Below are 8,335 nucleotides of genomic sequence, written 5' to 3'. Positions count from 1 at the left end.
TGCGCCCTGTGGCAGCTGCGCCCTGTGGCAGCTAGTCGAGGGACTTGGTAGTTGTGACCCCCCTGAGTGAGGACAGGAGAGAGAGAGCGTTTTGTGGTGTTGGTGTACGCAATAACGGGACAGGGTGGTTGTTCTCTCTATCTCCTCTTCTAGCTCTTAGCATGAGCTGCGCCCGGTGTCCGACCCCTTTTGCGCAGCAACACCTTAAACTTTGAGGCCCTCCAAATTCGGGTCGGAGCGTAGCGGAGTGGGCCCCGAGTTTGAAAAGGGCGACGGACGCTTGCGTCCTAGCCTCCAACAACGCCTCCCCGGCGCAGAGGGGCCCCCGGAGGGATGCACAACCGCTCCACGCCACGCCGCTTGCGGCGGTCCTCTTCCCAGCTCCGCTGAGGGCCCGCGCGTTATCTCGTTGTTTTGTCGCTCGCTCCGCTCGCCACCTCACGCTCGGCCGTCCGGCCATGGCCAGTACCCCGCGTCTCAGTGAGACGCGTGGTACCATCCAACTCCGGTCGACGGGCTCGAATGCGCTCAGCCTCAGGAGGGACAAAACCACGCGAATTCTGCACGCCTCGCTGCGCCGCTGGCTTGACTGAATCAGGCAGCAGCAGGCTGCTGCTGCTGCCACAGCAGCAGTCTGCTGCGGCCCGAATACGCAAGTTAATGACTATAATGATTAGCAGCACTGCCGGGGGCATACGAGCCGCCAAAGCCGGTGTGCGGCCGTGCACTGCCACCTGCCCGCGGCTACGCACAATGTGCGCTCGCATTGGATGAGCCCTGCTGATGGATCTGCGTCGCCAACTGCACGAGAGCAATGCCGCAGGCGGTGGCCGTAGAATACACTGCGAGCACACTCGGTGCAGCTGCGAGGTGCAGCAAGAGCACGTCGTTCCTGCCTCTGATGCCACTCTCGCGGCTCTTGCAGCGCGTCACTCGCGCATGCTCTCCAGGAGCTATGGCGGGCGCGTGTGTGGGGCTGTAGCCTGTGTTTAGCCGGTTCTCACCCGTTTACTATCAGTATCATGCCCGGGCCACAAAACACACACGGGTAGCGGCTCAGGGGCCCAGTAAGTCGCGGAATCGCCAAATGTCACAACCCACCTCACGGTCACGCTGACATCCGCTAATGTGAAAAGCTGCCCTCCATCGTCCCACAAGTCAAGCACACAGCTTCCAAGCCGCTCCCTCGTGTCACCACGAGGAGAAGCTCCGAGCCATCCGACTCCAAGGACCGCTCTGGCGTGTCCTCGCCGCCCGCCATGACGCCGAACGATATCGAGGGCGACGCACCGCGCGGGTCGAGCCCGGGCAGACTCACCGCCGCGACCGGCGCGACGCGGCGTGGCGCGGCGCCGTCGGCGAGGCGCATGTCGTACACGCGCGCCGCGCTAGTCTCGAGCGTCGCGAGCAGCCAGTGTGCGGGGTGGCGAGCCGGGCCCCACACCAGCGCCTCGACGCGGCCGCTGCAGCAGAGGACGGGCGACTCGCCGGCGGGAAGGGCGGTAGGCACCGCGAGGAGCTGGCTGCCTCCCACAGCGGCGAGCCACGCCTGGGGGGGGGGGGGAGGGGGGGCAGAAGCGGTGGGCTAGGCGGCGGGGGTGCAGAAAGAAGACGTGTGCGTAGAGGAGAGGTGGGGGTACTTCGGCCGCGCACCCCGTCTCCGCTCCACGCCACCAGCCTCACCGGCCCGTCGAACCCGATCCAGTCGTGCGCCTGGAGACGCAGTGCCGCGCAGGTGTCGCGAGAGCTGCAGCCGAATGGTGCCCGCACCCTCCCTGCCCGCGCGCCGGTGCGACCGCCCACGGCGCCACCCTTGCCCACGCACCCCGCGCCTCTCCTGGCGGTGCGCCCTCTGCCGATGCCGCCGCGCCGCCGCCGCCGCCGTCCAAAGTGGCTGCCCGCGAGGGGGCGCTGGGGCGCCGGAAGACGCGCACCCGCTTGTCGAGGCACCCGGCGGCAAGGTGGCCGCCGCTCGGCGAAACGGCGAGGCAGCGCACCTCACGGGAAGGCTCCCAGAAGGTAGAGAGGGAGGGTCGTAGAAGGAACAAGGTGTGCTGCGGCGAGAGCGGCGCACCGCACCGCCGCCGAGCGCGAGGGACTCGGCCGGCGCACCGCCCGCGCAGAGCCACTCGACGCCACCGTACGTGCCGACCGCTAGCCTCCCCCGCCAGCCCGCCCCGGCCTCGGCCGCCTCGTCCACCCGCTTAAACTCGCCCGCCACGAAAGCGAGCGCGGCGACCTGGCCGCTCGCCTCGCGGCGCGCGACCACCTCGCCGCCTGAGGACAGCAGAGCCACGCAGCGACCCGCAGCGCAGCCGAGCGCGCCGCCGTCGCCGCGCCACGAGAGCCACTCGACCCAATTGGACACAGCGACAGCGCGGCGCGGCCCAGCCGGCACCACGCTCACCGACGCGAGCAGGTCGCCGCTCTCCGCCCTCCACACCTCAACCTCGCCGCCCCGCCCGCCGACCGCCAGCCGACCGCCGTCCGCCTCCGAAGGAGAAAGGGCCACGGCGGCGGCAGCCGCCCCGTGGCGCAGCGCAGAGAGCCAGAGCCGCCCCCCGCCGGACAGCTCGAGCCGCTCCACCCCGCCCTCCGAGTGCGCGACCACCACCCGCGTGCCGTCCACACTCACGCCCTCCAGCTCCCCGCCAAACGCGCGCCGCCAGCGAGGCTCGAGGGCGGCGCCTCCGAGCCCGCGGCCGCGTCCTCCGCGTCCTCCGCCGCCTCCTTCCCCGCCTCCTTCCCCGCCTCGGCCCGGCCGAGCCGCCGTCGGAAGGCGGAGCAGCTCGGTCAGCGGCGGGCGGACGACTGGCAGGCGCGCGGCGGCGAGGCTGTCCTCGTCTGGGCCGAGGTCGACGTGGGACGGCGCGCCCTCGCCAGCGAGCTCCGCCCAGCGCCCCTCCCTCCAGGAGCGGGCGCGGAGGACCGAATCCGGCCGCAGCAGGTACCGCGTGTCCACTACTCTCGCGGCCACGCCGTTGACGCGCACAAAGCAGCGGAGCGAGGCGAGCAGGAGGCTGCCGGTGCAGACCACTCGCACGCGCAGGGTGGACCTCGACTGCGGGTCGAGGTTGTCCTGGAGCAGGAGGCCCCGAGGCGTGAGCCGCAAGCGGCGGCTCTGCACCCCAAGCAAGCCGAGTCGCTGTTTCGGACGTGTCAAGGACGTGTCTAGGACGTGTCTGGGAAGCGTCTAGGAAGTGTCTCGCTCCTCCCACAAGTCGACCGAGTCACAAAACTCGGGAGGCGCGTCACCTCGCCTACGGCGGGCGGAGAGGCGGAGCTCGCCGGGCGGACGGCACGTGCGGAGTCTCCGCTGCCCTCGAGACGCGCCCACGCAGCAGCGACGCGAGGTCGAGCTCTTCGGCAGCGCGCCTCCAGCGCGGGGGAGGCGGCGGACTCGGCGGCGCTGGCTCGCAGTCGGCGAGCGGGTGAGGGTCGGAGACCGGCACGAGCGGCGGCCGGCCGCTCGCGCCGCGGCACTTGCACAGCGGCCGCCTCAGCCTGGCGGGACCGTCGGCGAGGTCGACGGCGGCACGAGCGTAGAAGGTGGTGCCGTCGGGCTGTGAGGGCACTCCCGCGCCCGGCGGCGCGACGGCGACGGCGCCCGGGTAGGCGGTCGTGAAGGTGTAGTCCCACGCTGGCAGCGGCGCGCTGGGCGAGAGGTGCGGCACGGGCGCGCAGTCGAGGCCGGCCCACGAGCGAAGCGCCTCGAGCGCGCAGAAGCTGATGCGGACGCCAGAGGCCGGGTGGTAGAGCTCGAGGCTGTTGCCGCCGTACAGCTGGCCCGGCAGGTGCTGCCCCGCGTAGAGTGTGAGGCCCAGCTCACGCCGCCACGCGCCCTGCGAGTAGGCGCTCGCCGAGAGCTCCGAGTTCTTCAGCATCGGAGCCCGGTGGCAGCGCACCCGCCACCCGGTTGGACGGTGAGCAAACGAGGCGGTGTGCGTCTTCCCGGCTGCGAGCGCCGGCGCGGCTAGACGGCGTTGCTCGTCCATGCTCGTTGCAAGAACGCGCTCGAGCCGACACTGGCGAGTAGAGGTCCACGCACGCTCTCTCGACCAAGCCAAGCACCAACAAAGAATTCACGACGCTTTTTAACTAACTAGTACACTTATTAATTAAAATGGACACGAACCGTCTCACTCAGGCGCCTCTACAGCCCGTGCTCCGTCGCGTACTGCACCAAGAGCGGGGCCGCCAGCACGCCGAGGTTGTGAGCCGCGTCGGGGCTGTCGCCGGTGATGAGCTCGCGGTCCTGCGTCACCGCGCCGGTCTCCGACTTGTTGAGCACCTCCACGCCCTTGGCCACGAGGCACTCCTCCACCTTCCACGGCATCGGACCGGGCAGGTAGCCAATAGACGGCGTGAAGGCGTCCGTCTTGTCCGTAAAGCACATCGTCTTGTACCCCGCGTACGTGCACTGCGCCTCGCCGCTCGTCTCGGCGCACGTCGCCAGGAGCGCGCATGGTCCGTGGCAGAGCGTCACAGTCGGAAGCGCCCGAGCGTGCGCCTGGTTCAGCAGCTTGCCGAGCGGCTGGCATGCCGGCAGGTTGACCATGCACCCGTGCCCGCCGGGGATAAAGACCGCCGCGTACCCGTCGAGGTTGACAATATCCTCAATCTTCTTCGGCTTCTCAAGCATGGCCTTCACCTAAGCAAGCAAGCAAGTCCTTAAGAGCTTAGGGATGCCGTCCAGCACATTGCCGGGATGGTGCAGACGTTCACCTCCTCATACAGCGCCTTCACGCTCTCGTCCTTGTTCGGATACGCCCACATCTCGAGCACCACAGGTTTTCCGCGAGCAGTTGCAATGTCGAACGTGAAGCCCACGTCTTTAAAGTGGAGCATCGGCACAAACATCTCGACCGGGTGGTTTCCCGTGTTGAAGACCTTCCCGTTGGCCATTTCCAGATGCCCTTCATCGGTGCACACGACCAGGATCGGCTTCGTGCCGGCATAGACCTTCCCATCGTGATCCTGCTTGACGTATTTGGTTCTGCTCGACGTTGCAACCATGAGCGTGAACGGGCTCGGGTCGTAGGTCCCGTCTTCCCGCAGCTTGGACGTGCAGGCGCCCATCGTCGGAATTGGAAAGAAGAATTCGAATTGCGTAATGCGTTCTCAAAGGCGAAAGGGTCTAGATTTGGAGCGCTCGCCGAAGAGGAGTACGACAAAATAGCGCCCGTGATTGCCTGCACGCTGCCCGCACTCACGGACCCCATACCCGAAAGAAAGAAAAGGGAGCTCGCGGGGGAGGTGACGAGTGAACTACAGGTAGACTGGTTGGGTAGTAGTCTAAGTTCTGAGCCTGGAGGCCCAACGGGTCTAAGTGTGGCTAGCCACGCTGGAGTGCTTGCGCGGTCTAAGATCAGCGGGAGCCTCTTACATCGGCTAAGTCGGCCGTGGACGGCCTGGGGCCAAGAGGCTCCCACCGTGATCAACGTACAAACGATACGGCGCAACCCCCAAATTTTCTTCGCCTGCGGCGGGCGATCGATCCTTCTCATGCTCAGCAATCGCCGCCTCAGCATCCTCCTCTTCCGATTCTCGTTGCTGCTTCTTGAGCGCAATCTTCGGCGACTTCTTCGCCAAACAGTTCTCACAAATAGCCTCAAGCTCAAACAAACGCATGTCAGAGAAGCCTGTGTATGCTGGTCCTCTTTGAACGATCCGCGCGTGAGGTAGCATAGGGCCTTGTTGACAGCAGCCAGCTTGTTGCGCTGCTTCGTTGCGATGAGCTGATTGGGATCGCAGAAGTGCATGCCAAGCACCGCCACGATCTTGAAGCAGAACACATCGCAACCGCATCGTCCGCACTGCCATCGGCATGCCGCGCCCGCCGCTTCGCCGCAGCCGCCTTAAGGCACGCATAGCGGCAGCATATGGTACGTTGCGCGTACTTGAGCAGGCGTTGCGCGCCGCAAGTAGCGCACTGGCCCTGGGAGAAGGCGATATGGCGTCGTGCGCGGCACGCGGCAAACGTTGGTCGGGACGCGTCCAGGTATTTTTCGGGTAAACCTGAAAGCTTTTCAGGTATACCCGGGTTTTACCCGGAGTTGGCCTTATGTCGTCTAAGTTCATGGCCCCCGACCATGGGGGTCTAAGTCCGAGCCCGGCTCCGTGCGGGGGCTAAGTTGAGCGCTCGCTCGCTGCAGAGGCTAAGTGTAGAGCGACCCTCTAGCCCTACTACCCAACCATTACAGGTAGTGGGGAAGGCAGCCTCGACTGCCATACAGACATGGATGCGAAACAACGACAAGACCAAGGCACGGGCAGAGGAACGAGAGAAGAATATAGGGTGGATAAAGCGCCTGCTCACGGCATGGAGGGTGAGCCACGCCGAACGTACCGAACGTAGAGCTGAGCGGAAGGCAGCGGGGGAAGACGACTCCGAGGAGGACGAACCAGTGAAAATCCAGTTGTCAGATGTCACGATGCACCCGAAGGGGACTCCACTCTCCAGCGCCGGCATCATCCGTAGAGGCACAAGTGTTCGAAGAGAGAGTGGACCTGAGCAACCACATGACTGGGCGGCAAATGATAGCAGTGGGCGTCAGAAGACTCGTCCTTGCGCGAGGGGAGCTCGATAGACTCGAGGGGCCAGGATACGCAGCGAGGAGGACGGAGTTGCGCCGAAAGGCAAAAGAAGCCGAGAGGACAAGGGAACGGCAGGCGGCGGCGGCGGCGCAGAACGAGGCAGAGGAGAGCGACGCGACAGAGGAAGAGGCGACAAGGGAGAGCACGACGAGAAGGGGGAGACCGCGAGGTGGCACGAAGGTTGCAGCGAGAATCGGAGAGAGACTGCGAAGTGAGATAGGAAGAGGCGGACACCCAAGGGTGGGCGATGGCTAGCGCACCACACCCCTCTCCTTAAAATCCCTGTGTGGTGGCGGCGTGCCGTCCTCCCATCCCTCCCTTGGGTTGTCTGTTTTCTTTCTTTTTCCCATCCCTCTTGGGGTGTCTGTTTTCTTTCTTTCTTTCTTTTTCCCATCCCTCTTTGGGTTCTCTATGTTATTTCTTCCTTCCTTCACCCCTCGCCCTTCTTCAAGGAAAGCTCACCACTTGAACTGTGGGAAGGAGAGGAACGCTCTCCCCCGCAAGGCACGAGACAGCAGCTCACTCATGTGATGCTTGAACCTTGATGGTTTGCGTCACTAACCTGAAGACGTCAAACCTTCACAGACCTTGTTATTGACAAGAAATACGTCCTATGGCGCTTTGCGCTGGTCTATGAGAGGTTGAGGTGCGAGCCCTGGAGGCCCTGGGGATGGGGGGAGACTACCCGCGGGCCTAGAAGGCCCGCGCGCAGGGGGGTGGGACATTGAGATTGAACATTCTGTTCAGCGTGTGGACCACTTGTCCGATGTCCAGCGTCGGCGCGTAGCTCGGGTGCGTCGTACAAGTACTCACCGACCGGTCTCAGCGGCATTGCCATGGTAGGCCAGGCCCACCTTATACCGCAGCGCAGCGCGAGCCTGGCGACAACGATGGAGAAGGGGAGGGAACGACAACGCGCACAGAGGATGAGGATATAAACTGGGACGACGCAGCGGAGGGGATAGACGAGGGAATCGAGGGACCGGAGGGCTTTCGCGACAGCGACGATGACGACGAAGGCAGGGGAGGAGACGGAGGGTCGGTGAAGCCTGTGTCGTGCTGGTCCTCTTTGAAAGTGCCGCGCGTGAGGTAACAAATTGTCTTGTCGGCAGCAGCCAGCTTATTGCGCCGCTTCTTTGCAATGAGCTGCTCGGGATCACAGCAGCGCATGCCGAGCACCGCGCCTCAATCTTGTAGCAGAATGTCGGCGCGACTGCGTCGTCCGCACCGCCGTCTGCAAGCCGCGCGCGGCGCTGCGCCGCAGCCACCTTCTGGCACGCGTAGCGGCAACAGATGGTGCGGTGTGCGTACTTGAGCACCCGGTGCGCACCGCAGTTGGCGCAGGAGCCTTGGGAGTATGGCGTGCGCGGCATGTGTGGCGCGGCGCGGGTAAAACCCGGGTATACCTGAAACGTTTCGGGTATACCCGGGTTTTACCCGGGGTGCTCAACGTTAACAACAGGAGCGGCGCTTGAACAACAGTAACAATAGGCTAACCTCGGAATGTAAGCGCACTATGGCTGTGCTGTCTCCTACACAGCCATCTTACCTAAGGATGGCTGAGCTAGCTACAGTGCAGCCACATCCTTCAGCCCGATGGCTGCAACACACACACGGCAGCCATCCTTAGTAGACATGGCTGGAGACGCACTACCGCAGCCACACCGCCCGCCTCGAGGTGAGCCCTCTTGGCTGAGCTGGCTACATCGCAGCCATCTTGGGTAAGATGGCTGGGGGA

General features: G+C 64.9%; 2 protein-coding genes across 2 annotated transcripts; both read right to left on the bottom strand.

The window, feature by feature from the left end:
- Positions 1-1,123: 1,123 nt before the first annotated feature.
- On the bottom strand, positions 1,124-3,884 carry EMIHUDRAFT_114135 (hypothetical protein; the record flags this gene model as incomplete). The annotated part of the gene is made up of 6 exons (XM_005780991.1): positions 1,124-1,549; positions 1,654-1,713; positions 1,935-1,997; positions 2,075-3,079; positions 3,256-3,260; positions 3,338-3,884. The coding sequence occupies 6 exons, from the start codon at positions 3,882-3,884 to the stop codon at positions 1,124-1,126; spliced, it is 2,106 nt and encodes a 701-aa protein (XP_005781048.1).
- Positions 3,885-4,153: 269 nt separating this feature from the next.
- EMIHUDRAFT_234749 (hypothetical protein) lies at positions 4,154-7,970 on the bottom strand (the record flags this gene model as incomplete). The annotated part of the gene is made up of 8 exons (XM_005780990.1): positions 4,154-4,651; positions 4,726-5,120; positions 5,433-5,642; positions 5,818-5,938; positions 6,019-6,100; positions 7,411-7,475; positions 7,547-7,646; positions 7,777-7,970. 8 exons carry the CDS (start codon positions 7,968-7,970, stop codon positions 4,154-4,156), a joined length of 1,665 nt encoding a protein of 554 aa, XP_005781047.1.
- Between the last annotated feature and the right edge of the window lie 365 nt (positions 7,971-8,335).

The sequence above is a fragment of the Emiliania huxleyi genome, assembly GCF_000372725.1.
Source record: "Emiliania huxleyi CCMP1516 chromosome Unknown EMIHUscaffold_209, whole genome shotgun sequence".
Classification (NCBI taxonomy): domain Eukaryota; phylum Haptophyta; order Isochrysidales; family Noelaerhabdaceae; genus Emiliania; species Emiliania huxleyi.
This window is presented reverse-complemented; position numbering and strand designations above follow the sequence as displayed.